The sequence below is a fragment of the Stegostoma tigrinum genome, chromosome 33, assembly GCF_030684315.1.
Source record: "Stegostoma tigrinum isolate sSteTig4 chromosome 33, sSteTig4.hap1, whole genome shotgun sequence".
In the NCBI taxonomy this organism is placed as follows: domain Eukaryota; kingdom Metazoa; phylum Chordata; class Chondrichthyes; order Orectolobiformes; family Stegostomatidae; genus Stegostoma; species Stegostoma tigrinum.
The window spans coordinates 25,585,155-25,604,785 of record NC_081386.1 but is presented as its reverse complement, the minus strand read 5'-3'; the positions used below and the strand labels follow the sequence as shown (position 1 = coordinate 25,604,785).

General features: G+C 42.4%; 1 protein-coding gene and 1 long non-coding RNA gene across 3 annotated transcripts in view; one reads left to right on the top strand and one right to left on the bottom strand.

Moving 5' to 3' along the window:
• Positions 1-19,631, top strand: part of LOC132206174 (uncharacterized) — a 48,219-nt gene that overhangs the window by 18,924 nt on the left and 9,664 nt on the right. The window contains exon 2 of the long non-coding RNA XR_009442884.1: positions 362-467. This is a non-coding gene — a long non-coding RNA (uncharacterized LOC132206174). The remainder of the gene's footprint in view (positions 1-361; positions 468-19,631) is intronic.
• The window catches only part of ticrr (TopBP1-interacting, checkpoint, and replication regulator), a 42,947-nt gene continuing 37,735 nt past the window's right edge, over positions 14,420-19,631 (bottom strand). For both annotated transcript variants that reach the window (XM_048563167.2, XM_048563168.2), the window contains exon 22: positions 14,420-15,833. In XM_048563167.2, the coding sequence (XP_048419124.2) occupies positions 15,682-15,833 (152 nt within the window). In that variant the 3' untranslated portion in view covers positions 14,420-15,681. The remainder of the gene's footprint in view (positions 15,834-19,631) is intronic.

The following is a 19,631-nucleotide window of genomic DNA, read 5'->3' as shown; positions in this document are numbered from 1 at the left end:
TGCTCATTGATTAAATACAAACCAGAGGCGACAAAAATTGTGCATCAAAGAATTTAGATTTATTACAGATCTCCCCGAAAGGTTAGCTCAGCACCGTAAGAAAAAGATGGGGTGTGAAGACCACGCTTTGAATAAATAAATTGAATAAAGACATTATTGCAGCTAAAAGATAATAGTTCCACAACAAGCCTTCTACGCTGATTGTCTCCTTGTGGGAAAACACAAAACCTATTTGTGGAAATTTCAATGTCATTCAGGAAATAGATGGGCACATCCCTTTTGCTGATCCTCAGATCTCAGGCTGTTGTGCTCTCTTTTCCTCTGGCTGGACATAATTTGTTGATTTCCTTTCGGCTCCCAGGTCCGAAGACAGCTGTTTCCAGCCATTCTTCACAAGTGAAGTGCGGGCACTGGGAGAGGAAGAGTTTGCGCTCATGAAGCTGAAAGGAAGCAAGAACTTGATTGAGGTCAGTGCAACTTAGGTAGTGTGTAAAGTTATAGACCCTGCCCCGCCTCCTCTTTCTTCTCTCATGTTAGCTTGTCTCTTGGCTTGATGCCTAACAAAAGAAAATCCAACCCGTTTTGTTTTTATATTCCATATTCTGTAATTTTTTCAAGGCACCTAAACAAGACATAAACCATTCAAGCTTCAGAGAATGATGGAAAAGTTATGGTGTTGAGGAGGCCATTCAATCTATCATGACATACTGGATTTTCAAACGAGTATCAATACCTACTGGCATTGTCCTACAAGTTTCCCCAAACCCTTGCACATTATACCCAAATAATCATCCAATAGGCCTTGAAGGTCTCAATTAAACCTGCTTCTAACACATTTTCAGGCAATGCCTTTCATACCCTAACTACTCATTGCGTAAAACAGTTTTGCCTGTGAAAGAAAAGCAACATCTTACATCTGTACAAACTTTCCATGAAAGGCAGTCATCGCTAAACACTTTATTGCCAATGAAATGGTTTTGAAGTGTAGCTGTTGCAATGTGGAGAACACAGCAACTAATTTTGTGCTCAGCAAAACTCCAGAAACAGCATTAACTAGATCTCTTTTTGAGGAATAAATCTTGGCCAGCATTGATCCCTTCAGTCTTATTTCAACTAATGTGGCAGCATCTATTAAATTCACGCAAGCAGCGAGATGGAAGCTTGATTTCATGCTGCGCTGGAGAGTTGGTATTTCCAGAAGCACTCGTTGAGTGCTATGCTGGAGTATCAGCCTTGACTTTTTGCCTTCGGGCTTTGAAGTGAAACATGAACCCTAAACCTTATGGCTCAGAGATAAGAGTACTATCAACTGAACTGTGGTGGTCCTTTCAGAAGAGAAGAACATTTATCTGCAGTGACCTGTTCAATATTCTTTAGCCAACAACAGACAAGTTCACTAAACATTGCTTTTAATTGATACATGGCATCATTTTCAGTGTGAAAAAAGGTTAACAAACGATTACAAAAATAAGTGACGAATGTCCAAACTTTAGAAGGTCCTCATGGAAAACAGAAAATGTTGTCTTCAGTCCTACATACTTTGCATTCCGATACTGCTTTAGGTGCTCTGATTTTCACATCATTCCTTAATTAACAAGCAAATCCGTGATCATTGCAATGGTGGAATTCCATCAAAAGTTGACAAAGAAATAGCCAAAATGGTCATTTCAGCAGCCACGACCCCTGTGTGATCCCACTTTTTAAACACTGTCTACAGCACAAAGAGCTATTGAGTCTTCATTGCCGCCTGTTCAAGTTGCTCACGACCTGCGTGTTCCAGACATGTGAGACAATCAAGGCTTTGAGCACAGCAGAAGGAGGTGACTGGTATTGGAAATTCAAACTGAACATTACCATTCCTGGAAGTTTATCATAGCTGGCAGTCACTGAAGCACAAAGGTAGGTTATTTTGAGCAGGAAATTTGGGTAGAAACTGAAAGAAAACAGAGCAGCTAGAAAGGTTTGATTCATTTTAACACCCACCCAATACTTCCAATGTCATGATTTATATGTTTGCCTAGGTGAAATGCAATGGATTTCAGGTACAAAGCAGAGTTCCAATTGCCACACAAAAAAAATTCAGACATTCTGATGGAATTTTACATAGAACCTATGGACTATAAGATAGTCCCTTCTTTATTTAACATATCCTACAGTACAGACCAGCTATGGTATCATATTAAAGTCAAAGGTGCTATCAGAGGTGATGCATGAGAGAAAGCAAATTGTGCAACACTCTGTCCCACCTCTTTACCAAAACAGTCCAATCATTGCTATTTTGTAAAGACATATAAGCAGTTTCTTCTATCTGCTTTTTAAAATATATGAATCTGCAAATTGGTAGTATTTGTTCAGGAGTTAAGCATGTCAACTTTTCTACATCCAGGACTTAATCTCTCTTAAAATAACATCGCTCTTAGCAACTTGCAGTGCCCCAACTAGAGCGGATACTGGCAAACAAGCACTTGGCAGAAGACAGGAATTTCTCTCTGCTCAGCCAAGGTTTTGATATTTGTACCTCATTAAATGAGTGAAGGCTTGGTGTTCCAATGCCTCAATTTATCGACACCAAACATTAGGACAATGTTGAAAGATCACACACATGATTGAGAAACAAACTGATTTGTATCTGACAATATACTCAGCCTGATATAGTGTTTCTAATAGGCTACCAGTGTTTGATGAGAAGGAGTAGAGAGTCCTTTAATCTGCATTTATCGTTATGTTTTTGAGTTAGGGGAATAACTCCAACAAAATGATGGGAGGGGAGATGAGGGTATTTTTTATTTTTAACCTCCTGGTGAAGATAGGTATTAGATTTGAGGCTTGTTTTACACATATCCATTCTTCAACACCACTAATGTCACTGAATATTGTGGTGTTCATAGGGCAACACTGGACAAGGGCAGATGATCATATGGAAAGGTGTTGGGAGTTATTTGGACTAGTGGAAGTGATAAACAGGTATATAATGGAGCCACTGTTCGAGACAGTGCGTAGTTACTGCTTTCAAGATATTTGTTAGCATTTTGCAGTCAAAACAAAAAGGCATGATGCTCAATTCCTCGTTTATGGTAAATGAGCTAATCTCATTCAGAAGGGAAATAAACCAATTTGTCTTAGTGCCTGGAATGGGAAGCTTGGCCAATTTTGTTGAACCCAACTACAATCCAGTGAATCACATTGGTTTGAAAGCAGAGGAAGTAGAGTTAACTTGGGACCTATTAGAAAATTTTGCTGGTCACAGAAGGATGATAATTTCCAACAAACTCAATCCAGTGTTTTGATTGGCTTCTTTTGTCTCGAATACAGCCTTGGTCCCACCTAGTTTTGCCTTGAAATCAATGATTTTTATTTGTTCAGGCATGGTATCCTTTGTGTGCAACCAGACAAGATATTGAACAGGTAATCAACATGGGAGCAAGGGGAGGGATGGGATGTTTACAGATGATGGCAGCCTTGACCTCACCTGAAGGGGCTGGGAAGGGGGGGCATGACAAGATATTGATCACGGGCTCTGACTAAACTTTTTTTTCCTTATCTTGACTAGCCTTAACAATTCCAATGTTGCTCAGCTAACTCAGATTGGCATTTGTATAGCTGTTTGGTTTGCATCAATAGAAGGTCATGAATAAATCCCCTAAGGAATTTGAAAGGGACCTGTTTATCCAAACATGGTGAGAATGTGGAATTGCCATCACAGGAAATGAAAGGGAAACTAGACAGGTATGAAAGAAAACTGAATAATGTGTTAAAATGGTAGATTTAGAAGACAAAAGATGGAAGGTTACACAAACGCAGAATGAACAGCAGCGTGGACTGCTTGCCAGAAGGTCTGTTTCCATGCTATGTATCGTACATGATTCTTCGTGGAGTTATCAATCAAATGGTGCTATTTAAATTGTGATCAAGGAATCTAAACCAACATTGTAATATCAACAAAGACTGGCATATAGTTTTGCAACACTGGAAGACTTCATCACATGATCTCCAAAAGCAGAATGCAATTAGGACAGTAGAAGGTCTTGTGATATGATGGTAGTATCCCTACCTCTAGACCAGGAGGACTGGGTACAATTATTTCAGAATCCTCTCCCCATCCCCCTTTTCTGATGAAGGGTCTAGGCCCAAAAAGTCAGCTTTTGCGCTCCCAAGATGCTGCTTGGCCTGCAGTGTTCATCCAGCCCCACACTGTTATCTGGGTACATGTCCTAAGTGCTCTAGAGATATGTCGTAACAAATCTCAACAGATTGATTAAAAATATCTAGAGGATGAAAAGATTTTGTTACTGTAATTTCACTGCCTTTTGCTTGGCCTGAAGAGACAATGACCCTTGACTTCTATTATCTTAGCTGAGCTGCCAGCTGATGTGAATGAGCCCAATCTATGATTGCGACACAGCCAGCATTAGCATGTCACACACAGCCACGATCATGGTCTCACCCAGCACAACCACCTGTCCAGAGCAATAGCAGCACTGAGGAGGAAGACTCAAAGCCCAATTTCCCCCAGGGCTAAAACCCATGTACGAATTTCTCCAACCTCATCTGACTTGGTGAGATTATCTGTATTTTGAACATGGATGAAACCTCAGACCAGTCCACTCTGAATTAGTTAGTGTCTTATGAATAGTCTTAAAATATATCTGATCACAACCCTTCCCATTAGAAACCAAATAGGCAGTGTTATTTAAAACTAAATAATCTCAATGAATTCTTAATGAAAGAGACTTCTTTGGCAGACTTCTAACCAACAATCTGTCTCAACGATATATAGACAAAATTAAACTTCCTATTCCGGACATTATATTACAGTAACTAGCCATTAAATAAAACTAAGAAATTGCTTAATGACAGTGTTTGGGGATAGAACATAGAACATAGAACATAGAACAGTACAGCACAGAACAGGCCCTTCAGCCCACAATGTTGTGCCGACCATTGATCCTCATGGATGCACCCTCAAATTTCTGTGACCATATACATGTCCAGCAGTCTCTTAAATGACCCCAATGACCTTGCTTCCACAACTGCTGCTGGCAACGCATTCCATGCTCTCACAACTCTCTGCGTAAAGAACCTGCCTCTGACATCCCCTCTATACTTTCCACCAACCAGCTTAAAACTATGACCCCTCGTGCTAGCCATTTCTGCCCTGGGAAATAGTCTCTGGCTATCGACTCTATCTATGCCTCTCATTATCTTGTATACCTCAATTAGGTCCCCTCTCCTCCTCCTTTTCTCCAATGAAAAGAGACCGAGCTCAGTCAACCTCTCTTCATAAGATAAGCCCTCCAGTCCAGGCAGCATCCTGGTAAACCTCCTCTGAACCCTCTCCAAAGCATCCACATCTTTCCTATAATAGGGCGCCCAGAACTGGACGCAGTATTCCAAGTGCGGTCTAACCAAAGTTTTATAGAGCTGCAACAAGATCTCACGACTCTTAAACTCAATCCCCCTGTTAATGAAAGCCAAAACACCATATGCTTTCTTAACAACCCTGTCCACTTGGGTGGCCATTTTAAGGGATCTATGTATCTGCACACCAAGATCCCTCTGTTCCTCCACGCTGCCAAGAATCCTATCCTTAATCCTGTACTCAGCTTTCAAATTCGACCTTCCAAAATGCATCACCTCGCATTTATCCAGGTTGAACTCCATCTGCCACCTCTCAGCCCATCTCTGCATCCTGTCAATGTCCCGCTGCAGCCTACAACAGCCCTCTACACTGTCAACGACACCTCCGACCTTTGTGTCGTCTGCAAACTTGCTGACCCATCCTTCAATTCCCTCGTCCAAGTCATTAATAAAAATTACAAACAGTAGAGGCCCAAGGACAGAGCCCTGTGGAACCCCACTCACCACTGACTTCCAGGCAGAATATTTTCCTTCTACTACCACACGCTGTCTTCTGTTGGCCAGCCAATTCTGTATCCAAGCAGCTAAGTTCCCCTGTATCCCATTCCTCCTGACCTTCTGAATGAGCCTTCCATGGGGAACCTTATCAAATGCCTTACTGAAGTCCATATACACCACATCCACAGCTCGACCCTCATCAACCTTACTAGTCACATCCTCAAAAAACTCGATAAGGTTTGTAAGGCATGACCTACCCCTCACAAAGCCGTGTTGACTGTATTTGATCAAGCCATGCTCTTCCAGATGGTCATAAATCTTATCCCTCAGAATCCATTCTAACACCTTGCAGACGACAGACGTGAGACTTACCGGTCTATAATTGCCGGGGATTTCCCTATTTCCTTTCTTGAAGAGAGGAATTACATTTGCCTCTCTCCAGTCCTCAGGTACGACTCCAGTGGAGAGCGAGGATGCAAAGATCTTCGCAAGTGGCGAAGCAATTGCATTTCTCGCTTCCCAAAGCAGCCGAGGACAAATCTGATCCGGGCCTGGCGACTTGTCAATCTTAATGTTTGACATGATCTCAAAACATGGTTTCCTGTTTCCTATTCAATGTTAAAAGTTTTGTCATTAGATCTGCTTATTCCCTCCTAGAAAAACAAAAAAATAAGAGAGCTTCCTTAACAATTCTAAATCTTATCCTTAAAAAAAGGTGTTCTCTAACTTCTCTCTACCTATCTTGTTTTCTCTCCATCTTCGGTCCGCCTCCCCCTCTCTCCCTATTTATTCCAGTTCCGTCTCCCCATCCCCCTCTCTGATGAAGGTTCTAGGCCCGAAACGTCAGCTTTTGTGCTCCTGAGATGCTGCTTGGCCTGCTGTGTTCATCCAGCTCCACACTTTGTTATCTTGTTCTCTAACTTCCACCTTTTCTCTTTGGGTTCATGCTGTCTATAGCACAAAGATCATTTGGCCCCAACAGGTCCACACAAGCACTTTCCATTGAAGAACTCTGGACCCCCAGCATTTACTCTGCTTTCTTTCCACAGATTCTGCCAGACTTGCTGAATTTTTCTGGCAACTTCTGTTTTTGTTCCATGCTTTCCAACTTCTTTGTTTAACGCCTATAAACACATTTTATTTTCCTTCTTAAGGCTTCTCCTTAAATGTATCTGATACGCTCTTCAGTTAATTTTTGTGGTAGCACACCCTGACCACACCTGAATCAAGAAGTTTATCTGAAATTACTCTCTTTATTAGTGACCATCTTATCTTTAAGAGCGCTGATACTGGTCCCTGCTGAAAATGGAAACATAATTAATTCTGTTTCAGAGATAGTAGGAACTGCAGATGCTGGAGAATCTGAGACACAAGGTGTAGAGCTGGATGAACACAGCAGAAGGTGGTTCTAGGCCTGAAACGTCAGGTTTCCTGCTCCTCTGATGCTGCTTGGCCTGCTGTGTTCATCCATCTCCACACCTTGTTATCTCACATAATTAAATCTACTTCGTCAAATCCTTTCTAAATCTTAAAAATCATAAAATCTCACACTGGGAAAAGTCTACCAAGCATTCTTTACATATAATTCTATACAGAGATCAAAAGCATCAATAAAGGGTTACTCAATAATAATCAGAAACTGAAACCCCAGCTGAAATATTTCATCTCTGGAATGTTAGAAACAATCAAAAGCAGCGACCGAAGGCAAAAATCACAGGGCAAATAGTTATAAATCTAGGGTTTTCAACATTTCACTTGCAAACATCTCCCAATCATTAAGCATATACTGCGTGAAGTGCAAAATCCAGGTATTCAGTCCAATTGCCATTTTAACTGAACCAAGCGTGCCCCCTAGAGGACAGCTAGAAGTAGAACCCAAAAATTGCAATGCTGTCTGCAGATTTTTACCATAACCTCGTTTGACATAGAACATAGAACATAGAACATAGAACAGTACAGCACAGAACAGGCCCTTCAGCCCACAATGTTGTGCCGACCATTGATCCTCATGTATGCACCCTCAAATTTCTGTGACCATATACATGTCCAGCAGTCTCTTAAATGACCCCAATGACCTTGCTTCCACAACTGCTGCTGGCAACGCATTCCATGCTCTCACAACTCTCTGCGTAAAGAACCTGCCTCTGACATCCCCTCTATACTTTCCACCAACCAGCTTAAAACTATGACCCCTCGTGCTAGCCATTTCTGCCCTGGGAAATAGTCTCTGGCTATCAACTCTATCTATGCCTCTCATTATCTTGTATACCTCAATTAGGTCCCCTCTCCTCCTCCTTTTCTCCAATGAAAAGAGACCGAGCTCAGTCAACCTCTCTTCATAAGATAAGCCCTCCAGTCCAGGCAGCATCCTGGTAAACCTCCTCTGAACCCTCTCCAAAGCATCCACATCTTTCCTATAATAGGGCGCCCAGAACTGGACGCAGTATTCCAAGTGCGGTCTAACCAAAGTTTTATAGAGCTGCAACAAGATCTCACGACTCTTAAACTCAATCCCCGTTAATGAAAGCCAAAACACCATATGCTTTCTTAACAACCCTGTCCACTTGGGTGGCCATTTTAAGGGATCTATGTATCTGCACACCAAGATCCCTCTGTTCCTCCACGCTGCCAAGAATCCTATCCTTAATCCTGTACTCAGCTTTCAAGTTCGACCTTCCAAAATGCATCACCTCGCATTTATCCAGGTTGAACTCCATCTGCCACCTCTCAGCCCATCTCTGCATCCTGTCAAATGTCCCGCTGCAGCCTACAACAGCCCTCTACACTGTCAACGACACCTCCGACCTTTGTGTCGTCTGCAAACTTGCTGACCCATCCTTCAATCCCCTCGTCCAAGTCATTAATAAAAATTACAAACAGTAGAGGCCCAAGGACAGAGCCCTGTGGAACTCCACTCACCACTGACTTCCAGGCAGAATATTTTCCTTCTACTACCACTCGCTGTCTTCTGTTGGCCAGCCAATTCTGTATCCAAGCAGCTAAGTTCCCCTGTATCCCATTCCTCCTGACCTTCTGAATGAGCCTACCATGGGGAACCTTATCAAATGCCTTGCTGAAGTCCATATACACCACATCCACAGCTCGACCCTCATCAACTTTTCTAGTCACATCCTCAAAAAACTCGATAAGGTTTGTAAGGCATGACCTACCCCTCACAAAGCCGTGTTGACTGTATTTGATCAAGCCATGCTCTTCCAGATGGTCATAAATCTTATCCCTCAGAATCCTTTCTAACACCTTGCAGACGACAGACGTGAGACTTAGCGGTCTATAATTGCCGGGGATTTCCCTATTTCCTTTCTTGAAGAGAGGAATTACATTTGCCTCTCTCCAGTCCTCAGGTACGACTCCAGTGGAGAGCGAGGATGCAAAGATCTTCGCAAGTGGCGAAGCAATTGCATTTCTCGCTTCCCAAAGCAGCCGAGGACAAATCTGATCCGGGCCTGGCGACTTGTCAATCTTAATGTTTGACAAAATTTTCAGCACATCAGCTTCCTCTATCTCTATCCATTCCAGCATGCACACCTGCTCTTCAAAGGTTTCATTCACTACAAAGTTGGTTTCTTTCGTAAAGACACAAGCAAAAACTCATTTAGGGCTTCCCCTACCTCCTCAGGCTCCACACACAAGTTCCCTATGCTATCCCTGATCGGCCCTACTCTTTCCTTGACCATTCTCTTATTCCTCACGTAAGTGTAAAATGCCTTTGTGTTTTCCCGGATTCCTTCTGCCAAGCCTTTCTCGTGCCCCCTCCTGGCTCTCCTCAGACCATTTTTGAGCTCCTTCCTTGCCTGCATGTAATCCTCTCTAGCTGAACTTGACCCTAGCTTTCTCCACCTTATGTAAGCTACCTTCTTCCTTTTCACTAGAAGCTCCACCGCTCTCGTCATCCAAGGTTCCCTAATCTTACCCCTTCTTGCCTGTCTCAGAGGGACATATTTACTCATCACTCCCAACAAAACTGTTCCTTAAACCGTCTCCACATGTCGATAGTTCCCTTACCATGGAACAACTGCTCCTAGTCCATGCTTCCTAACTCATGTCTAATCGCATCATAGATTCCTCTTCCCCAATTAAATATCCTCCCATTCTGCCTAATCCTCTCCTTCTCCATAGCTATGTAGAATGTGAGGCAGTTATGGTCACTATCACCAAAATGCTCTCCCACCACAAGATCTGATACCTGCCCCGGCTCGTTTCTGAGCACCAAGTCTAGAATGGCCTCTCCCCTCGTTGGCCTGTCAACGTACTGCGTTAGGAAACCCTCCTGAACACACCTTACAAAAACAGCTCCATTCAAATCTTCTACTCGAAGGAGGTTCCAATCAATATTAGGAAAGTTAAAGTCACCCATTACAACAACCCTACTACATCCGCACTTTTCCAAAATCTGCCGACCTATGCTTTCTTCAATCTCCCTGCTGCTATTGGGGGGCCTGTAGTAAACCCCTAACAAGATGACTACTCCCTTGCTGTTCCTAATTTCCACCCATACTGACTCAGTAGTTTCTCACAAATTTCCACAGGAATACAACACTAACCACATTTATTTTCTTCCAAGATCAGATTCAGTTCATGTGCATTATCCCAGTGTAGAACTATACATGAAGAATACTTGGCAGACTTTTACAAATGTGAAACTGTATGATTTTAAGATTTGGAAAGGATTTGATAGGATAGATTTAGTGATGTTTCCATTTTCAGCAGGGACTGGTATGAGGGGCCTTAAGTATAAGATGGCCACAAACAAATGTGTGAGTAATTTAGGATAAGCTTCTTGAGCCAGGTGTGGTTAGTGTGTTACCACAAGTAGTAGCTGAAGTGAGTATCAAACCTTCAGTTTGTCTAATGTTATTGGTATCTCAAATCCTGAAAACAGTGCCACTGTGATAAACTGACACGACCCATGAATAAAATATGACCAAAGAGTTCTGCCTGCTTAAACCTCATACTACATGACCAGAGCCAAAGACTCACCAGCAATCTGTAGGTTCACAGGAAGAACAGTCTTCTGGAGGAAGTACTGGCAAGCCACTAATAATTGTGGAATGTGAAACTGGATAAATCAGGCCCGTCAAAAAAAAGTTGGGGGGGGCGGGCATTAAGAAAATCAGTTAAAAAAAAACTGAAACACAGTGAATAAACTGCTTTAAAATGACAGGTAAGAGTACCTAAATCCTTGAAGCTGTCAGAATAATAAAATAAACAGGAATTCATACAGAAATAATTGCTCATATTGCAGAACTCAGACATTGCTGAAAAGACACCAGATCAAATCTTTTCACCTCATGCTCACTGGGTCTGAATCAAAAGAAAATTGAAAGGAAGCAATAATTTGTAACAATTTAGTGCACTGATTGGTTGGATGAACTATGGTCAGTAAAGTTTAAATTATACAGGAACTTGGAAAACAATTTCTGATACAAGTTGAAACTATTTTTTTAAGCTTTCTATTAGCTGCAGAGGACATCTACTGGCCAAATCATGAGCTACATATAGAGTTATCCTACTGCTGCTCCCATGATAGAAAGCTATGCAGAAAACAAGGTCAAAAATCACACGACACCAGGTTCTCGTCCAACAGGTTTATTCAAAAACACAAGCTTTCAGAGTCTCGACTAGTTTGTGTCTTCAAGTTATCCCGTTGGACTATAGCCTGGTGTTACATCCAACACAGGCACCTCCACATCAGAACACATGTGCAGCTACTTGCTGATAGACCTAGGTGACTAGTACTAAACTACAGGAGTGCAAGTACACAGAACATGCAATGGAGGGAGAATAAAACAATATTTCCGGTTCAGAGCAATGTCAGATGTAGGATTTTTTTTCCTCTTTTGGATATCAATGGTTGGCACAAACTTACTTCAGGCAGTTTCAACCGAGTTTTTCTACTCACTTCCCACCTGTTGTACATTATCAGCATTTGTTCCAAAGGATATGGACTACTCAAAAAGGTTAAACATTTGTTTTGTTTTGTACATCAGAATTCACTGTTATTGCAACTACAGTTTAGTTTAAAAACATTCTCCCTTTCTAAAGTTGATCTTTAACGCAACCTTGTCTTACTCTGCTCTCACATAAGGAGGGCACCATAGATTTAAGTAACAAAATTGCATACATCCATCTTCTAGAGCATGCTGTTTTGGACATGTGTCTTCAATGCACGTTGATATAACACAAGTTTCAATGAAGTAACAAATCTGTAGTTTGTTTTTAAGGGTTATTGTACTCAAAACATTAACTGATCACTCTCCACAAATACTGTCAGACTTGAGGTTTTCCAGCTGTAGTTTTTTTATGCTTGAATATTTGGATGAATCTATGGAAGACAGAGGGCTGGGAAGTATATCCTGCCAATGTATTTTTCCATCAGTGAAGCCCACTGCAAATCAAGTTTTCAATCCTTTAAAAGGAGTTATCCTCAGGCCTAACTCATCTCAATGTCCCGAGATAGCAATCCCTAACATTAGGAGAACAAGGATTGCCTGGTTTGTTAACTAAATTCTCATTTGGTGAATTGACTTATCCTTGACCTCAGGCTTGGAGGGTATTTAATGGAAGATATGTTTGTGTAACAAATCAATGCTAGGTAGATGAACTACACACAACTGTCACTGAAGTTACAGTTAAGAAGGTCAATTGGCGCAACGGTACCTGTCCTACATCAACTACAGGTTATAACTCACCCCTTACATGTAGGTATTTCCTTATAAACTGTTGAGAAAATACATCCGAAAGCTTGCATCTTTAAATAAACCTGTTGGACAAGAACCCAGTGTCATGTGATTATGACTTTGTTTTCTGTGCAGCTTTCTATCATGGGTATGTGAATGACTGATTCTTGCCTTCAAATCATAAGATGGTTACTGTCTCAACTGATGTCATAATAAAATTAATTGACTGTTCATTTCAGTTTTATTTTTGCCAGGATTTAACAGCTGCAATATTTTCCTTTAGTATTCCATTTTCTGTCCCAGTTGAAAGCTGGAAAGATACAACTCACTCAAAAAAAAAAGGTTGAAAAATCTGACAGAAGTGTTAAAGTTTGAAGGGATTTTGATTAGGTAAGTCAGGGAAAATTATTTCCAGGTTGGTAAACAGAGGATGCAACTGAAGAAAATCAAAAGAACAAATGGAGAAGATAGGATAATAAAATGTGAGGCTGGATGAACACAGCAGGCCCAGCAGCATCTCAGGAGCACAAAAGCTGACGTTTTGGGCCTAGACCCTTCATCACCTCTCTGATGAAGGGCCTAGGCCCGAAACATCAGCTTTTGTGCTCCTGAGATGCTGCTGGGCCTGCTGTGTTCATCCAGCCTCATATTTTATTATCTTGGATTCTCCAGCATCTGCAGTTCCCATTATCACTGGAGAAGATAGGAGTTTACTTTTATTTTACATGGTAAGGTGGCTAGAATATGAAATATCCACCAATACTCATGGTATCTACAGGATCTGTAATAACCCCTAAATGAAACAAGAGATAAGGTAGACATTGGGACAGCTTGCACTCTTGTATTTTGGTGGTTTTGTGAATCTAATCAGGAATTACACAAATTAAAGCTCTGTCCTAATTCTTCATGGAGGGAAAGAAAACCTTCAAATTGGTACTGAAAACAGAAAACTCTGCATTCATCTAACAGTTAGGTCAGCATCTGAAAATCAGATTTGTTGCCTCCAACACAACGTTATGAAGGTTTACTGTGCAATATGACTTGGGAATTTAGATTCTAACATCGAGGTTAATGATCTTTTGGACTATGGTCCTGCAACTCTAATATGTTCTTTTGAAAGAGTCAGAAAGTCATTAAAGAAGTCAGCTAAAGAAACCATGCAACCATAACTAAATGAATTAACAAGCAACTTGGTAGGCTAAATACTGTTGTCGACTTGAGAATTTATGACCTACAGGAGGTCAAAGGCCAGAAGCAGGTGGCAGCTTTGAAGATTCAGACCTTCAATTGTGGCAGTTAGCAGTGTGAAAGTAGACATCCTTGATTTTATCCTTAAATTTCTCTGACAAAAGTCAGACAGTTGGCCTACCTGGCTCTCTTGAAGACAGTCAGTATCATGGAATCACATTAGGTGAATGCACAGAAAGTCTGTAGGAAATATTCTGGAAGGAACTGCTTGCGCGCTCATCAATTCAGTGAGAAATTTTAAAACGATGATAGGAGTGATACTTCATTGGAGTTGAATGCCTGAAAGGATATTGCCGGGAAAGCGCTGAATCTGCTTATAATAAGGCCTTTCCAAACTGTCAGCCTTTTTTTCTTCAATAAACTTATGTTTTTGTTAAAGTACACAAACAACCTTGTCAATACCATTCAGTGATAGCCACCAAAATGGAAAAGTAAAACTGGTGGTCTTTATGCCAGGTTTCAATCTGGAATCTGACTAGTCTGGTATTGCTATCAGCTCGGGTCAGAAGAATTTCATGTATTATGTAACATGCACAAACTCTCACTTTCTGAACAGGGTAATAAATTCATTGTTTATTTTAGCAAATAACTGTACAAAATGTTTCATTATCTTTCATTTAAAAACATTTTACCCCATTTTTACACCCTCATCCCAAAATTTGTAAAACTTTATACATAATTTGCTATTTAATAGAAATTTGAAACATCACTTGGTGATCTGGATTCCACATCATGTGGCTCATCCACATTCCTACCACATGGATCCAGGTATTCTCTTTTCAGGTAGTCTAAAAAGAAATGTAAAAGCCAGGAACATCTCTGCAATGCCCTACTGTGAAATCTGTTTAAAATTAAAAGTGACAACTGCCAAGAGCAGCAACACCTGAAAAGATCAAATTGCACTGTAGAGATTCAACAACACATCACTGGTGTTCCTTCAACATGAGTTAGCTTCAGAAAACATTCCATAATTTCAGGTTTTTTTTTAAAAATGCAGTAAGTGAACTTCTCAATTATGTGACAAACAGAAATAAATAATTTAAAATAAAGAACACCCACAATTGATCTCAAAGCATGTCCAGGGCTTGATTAATAGCCCTAAAAGTCTCAGCAAATGGATAGTATCTGCTTTGAAATTTTCAATGACCATTTTCACATTGATGCACTAAAATAAACACTGGCAGTTTAAAACACAAGGCAAGAAAAACCTTAAAATGTTAAATTGACACCACTGCTAAATTACTACAAATCGTCTTAACTTTAACATTTAAAGCTTGCAATGATACTGATCTTACAGGTTGGATCAAAACGGCCCTACACCCTCTTCAATTTTATCTTTCCAGAATATCAACCCTTTTGTCAGCAACTGCACTGCTACCCATTCCCCAATATTTAAAAGAACTTCACTGAACTGATTATTTCCAATGCATAACATTAGCTCTACAGCTGGAATGAATCCTTCTTTCCACGTTTTCAACACGCATGTGGAAAAGATCTAGTAACTGGCACACAGAATTTAAGCATGGATGTTCAGCCTTGCTTCCCACTAATCCAGGTTATCTCAGTCAGCTTGCACTGATACTTTGGGACATGAAACAAGGTTCAACCATAATATATAAATATATAAAAGAAACAAAATTTGACACTGTAAAAACATGACATTTGAAGGTTCAGTCACCCTTTACATGTGAACATAAAATTACAGAATTTAAAACGCAGTGTTGCATTTTCCCTCCATTTCAAGTGCCACTTCACATCCACAATAATCACAAAGTAGTTTCCACTGTTTAAATATTTACCACATTTCATACCCTACATCTTCAGAGAGAGGAACTAAAACAAAGCGAGTGAAGATAAAGCCAGGAGTGAGATGTTCTCATTAACTGACTAATTTTTTTCTCGAGTACGTTTTTGTGATGCAACGACGAACAGGTGCTTTGGCAAAAGGAGAATGATCCTGGTCAGTGTCACCAACGATTGCCATCCTTTGGCTAGGTGAGTTATCAGTCAGCAAATCTTCATGTGTAGCATCTGTTAAAAGATTTAGCACTATCAAAAACAGTACTTTAGTCACAAAACTCAAACCTCATGACTTAATTCCAGACCAAAAATTCAAGTGGATCTGTATCTTAAGACAAAGGACACAACAGACAGACAACCATGTAGGCAAGATCATTCCAAATGAATCTCTAATGATTTTTCAAAACCACACGAGGCAGTCAGATAGGAACACTGACAGTTGGGTCAGCAATGCCCTTCAGGGCAAAATGTTTTGCAGTATCGAAATGATCCAAGCTGGACCAAAACTTGCCATAAGGCCAGCAATGAAGAAGGCCAAGAGCACAAACAGAATTGCAATCCACAATGAGGCATCATCCAGAATCGGAAATTTTAAGCAGTTGAGAACTGAAGACAGCTTAATTGGAATGTATTTGCTGCAGATGACTTATTTAACATATCTACTGTAAGGGCAGAGAGGCAGGGATGTAGTAACCTTACACAATCCTAACCTGGCACAAATTGATTTTCTCTGGGTCATCCATGGCCTTCATTTACTAGGCATTCTCAATCGCTAATGAGAAGGTGAGAGACAACAGCTTTCTCGAACAGCTACAATCAACATGGTGGGGGTACAAAGAAATGGTCTGCTAGGTAGGGAATTTCATGCTTTTTTAAATCGTATGATAACAAATGGAAGTTTTTAGTAGTAGTTTTTTTTTTGAGTACCTTCTCTCTTTGCACTCCGGGTGAAGTTGAGGGTTTAGAAGATGCTATAAAGAAAAGTTGGTGAGTTGCAGCAGTGCATCTTGTTGATGGGACACCAGAGTATGCCAATGGTGTAAGGACTGAACATTTTGATCAGATGGGCTTTGTCCTTGATGTTGAAGATCCTGAAATGTCAGCTGATTTGAGAACTAAATTAATGTAGATGAATACATCATCCTACTACAGTGATAGGTTCCCAATTCAAAACATCAGACTTTTTTTGATCTGGGAATGATGTTCCATAACTGCTGTTAACTAATTACCATCTGCTCAAATCAAACTGTCATTCTTTTAATACAAAAAGGCCAAAATGACATTCCACTGAATACAGAAGCGAATTATGTTAGTAGTGCTAATGATTATCCCGTGTAAATTGTGCATCTTTCATCCATAAGGTCAGAAGTGGGGAAGTTTGCTGATCGCTGTGCAATATTCAGAAGTATTTGTGATTCATCAGAAAGTGAAGTATTCCTGTCCATATGCCACATAGCAGGATAACATGCAGGCTTGGGTTCATAAGTGGCATGTAACAATCACACCACAGAGGTCCTGGGCAATGACCATCTCTACCAAGAGAGAATCTAGCCATCGTCCCTAATGATCAATGGTATACAATTGCTGAGTTCCCCATTAACACATCCCTGGGGGTGACCATCATCCAGAAGCTAAACAGCACTAGTCAAATGCTTTGAACTGCTCTTGCTGCAACAATGAAGGTCGGAATTCTGCAATCAATTCACTTTGTCTCCCCATTGCCTGTCCACCATTGACAAGGCACAAGTCAGGAATGCGATGGATTACTTTTGATTTGCCTGGATGGTGCATTGCTAACACCAAAAAGCTTGACACAATCCAGAACAAAAGCAGCCTGCTTGATTGGCACTCTGTCCACCACAATCGACATTCACTCCCTTCATCAATAAAGCACAGTGAAGAGAAGTGTTTTCTCTTTACAAGATGCACTGCAGTAACCCTCCATTAACGCACTTTTTGCACCCGTGACCTCTATCACTTGGAAGGATAAAGGCAGTAGATGCACGAGGACACCACCATATTCTTGCATTGCAAAGACTGCAGCAGTTTAAGAGAGAGATAATGGGAACTGCAGATGCTGGAGATTCCAAGATAATAAAATGTGAGGCTGGATGAACACAGCAGGCCAAGCAGCATCTCAGGAGCACAAAAGCTGACGTTTCGGGCCTAGACCCTTCATCAGAGAGGGGGATGGGGGGAGGGAACTGGAATAAATAGGGAGAGAGGGGGAGGCGGACCGAAGATGGAGAGTAAAGAAGATAGGTGGAGAAGGTGTGGGTGGGGAGGTAGGGAGGGGATAGGTCAGTCCAGGGAAGACGGACAGGTCAAGCAGGTGGGATGAGGTTAGTAGGTAGCTGGGGGTGCGGCTTGGGGTGGGAGGAAGGGATGGGTGAGAGGAAGAACCGGTTAGGGAGGCAGAGACAGGTTGGACTGGTTTTGGGATGCAGTGGGTGGGCGGGAAGAGCTGGGCTGGTTGTGTGGTGCAGTGGGGGGAGGGAATGAACTGGGCTGGTTTAGGGATGCAGTGGGGGAAGGGGAGATTTTGAAACTGGTGAAGTCCACATTGATACCATATGGCTGCAGGGTTCCCAGGCGGAATATGAGTTGCTGTTCCTGCAACCTTCGGGTGGCATCATTGTGGCAGTGCAGGAGGCCCATGATGGACATGTCATCAAGAGAATGGGAGAGGGAGTGGAAATGGTTTGCGACTGGGAGGTGCAGTTGTTTGTTGCGAACTGAGCGGAGGTGTTCTGCAAAGCGGTCCCCAAGCCTCCGCTTGGTTTCCCCAATGTAGAGAAAGCCGCACCGGGTACAGTGGATGCAGTATACCACATTGGCAGATGTGCAGGTGAACCTCTGCTTAATGTGGAATGTCATCTTGGGGCCTGGGATGGGGGTGAGGGAGGAGGTGTGGGGACAAGTGTAGCATTTCCTGCGGTTGCAGGGGAAGGTGCCGGGTGTGGTGGGGTTGGAGGGCAGTGTGGAGCGAACAAGGGAGTCACGGAGAGAGTGGTCTCTCCGGAAAGCAGACAGGGGTGGGGATGGAAAAATGTCTTGGGTGGTGGGGTCGGATTGTAAATGGCGGAAGTGTCGGAGGATAATGCGTTGTATCCGGAGGTTGGTAGGGTGGTGTGTGAGAACGAGGGGGATCCTCTTGGGGCGGTTGTGGCGGGGGCGGGGTGTGAGGGATGTGTCGCGGGAAATGCGGGAGACGCGGTCAAGGGCGTTCTCAATCACCGTGGGGGGGAAGTTGCGGTCCTTAAAGAACTTGGACATCTGGGATGTGCGGGAGTGGAATGCCTCATCGTGGGAGCAGATGCGGCGGAGGCGGAGGAATTGGGAATAGGGGATGGAATTTTTGCAGGAGGGTGGGTGGGAGGAGGTGTATTCTAGGTAGCTGTGGGAGTCAGTGGGCTTGAAATGGACATCAGTTACAAGCTGGTTGCCTGAGATGGAGACTGAGAGGTCCAGGAAGGTGAGGGATATGCTGGAGATGGCCCAGGTGAACTGAAGGTTGGGGTGGAAGGTGTTGGTGAAGTGGATGAACTGTTCGAGCAACTCTGGGGAGCAAGAGGCGGCGCCGATACAGTCATCAATGTACCGGAGGAAGAGGTGGGGTTTGAGGCCTGTGTAGGTGCGGAAGATGGACTGTTCCACGTAACCTACAAAGAGGCAGGCATAGCTGGGGCCCATGCGGGTGCCCATGGCCACCCCCTTAGTCTGTAGGAAGTGGGAGGAGTCAAAAGAGAAGTTGTTGAGTGTGAGGACGAGTTCCGCTAGGCGGATGAGAGTGTCGGTGGAGGGGGCCTGGTCGGGCCTGCGGGACAGGAAGAAGCGGAGGGCCTTGAGGCCATCTCCATGCGGAATGCAGGTGTACAGGGACTGGACGTCCATGGTGAATATGAGGTGTTGGGGGCCAGGGAATTGGAAGTCCTGGAGGAGGTGGAGGGCGTGGGTGGTGTCACGGACATAGGTGGGGAGTTCCTGGACCAAAGGGGAGAAAATGGAGTCCAGATAGGTGGAGATGAG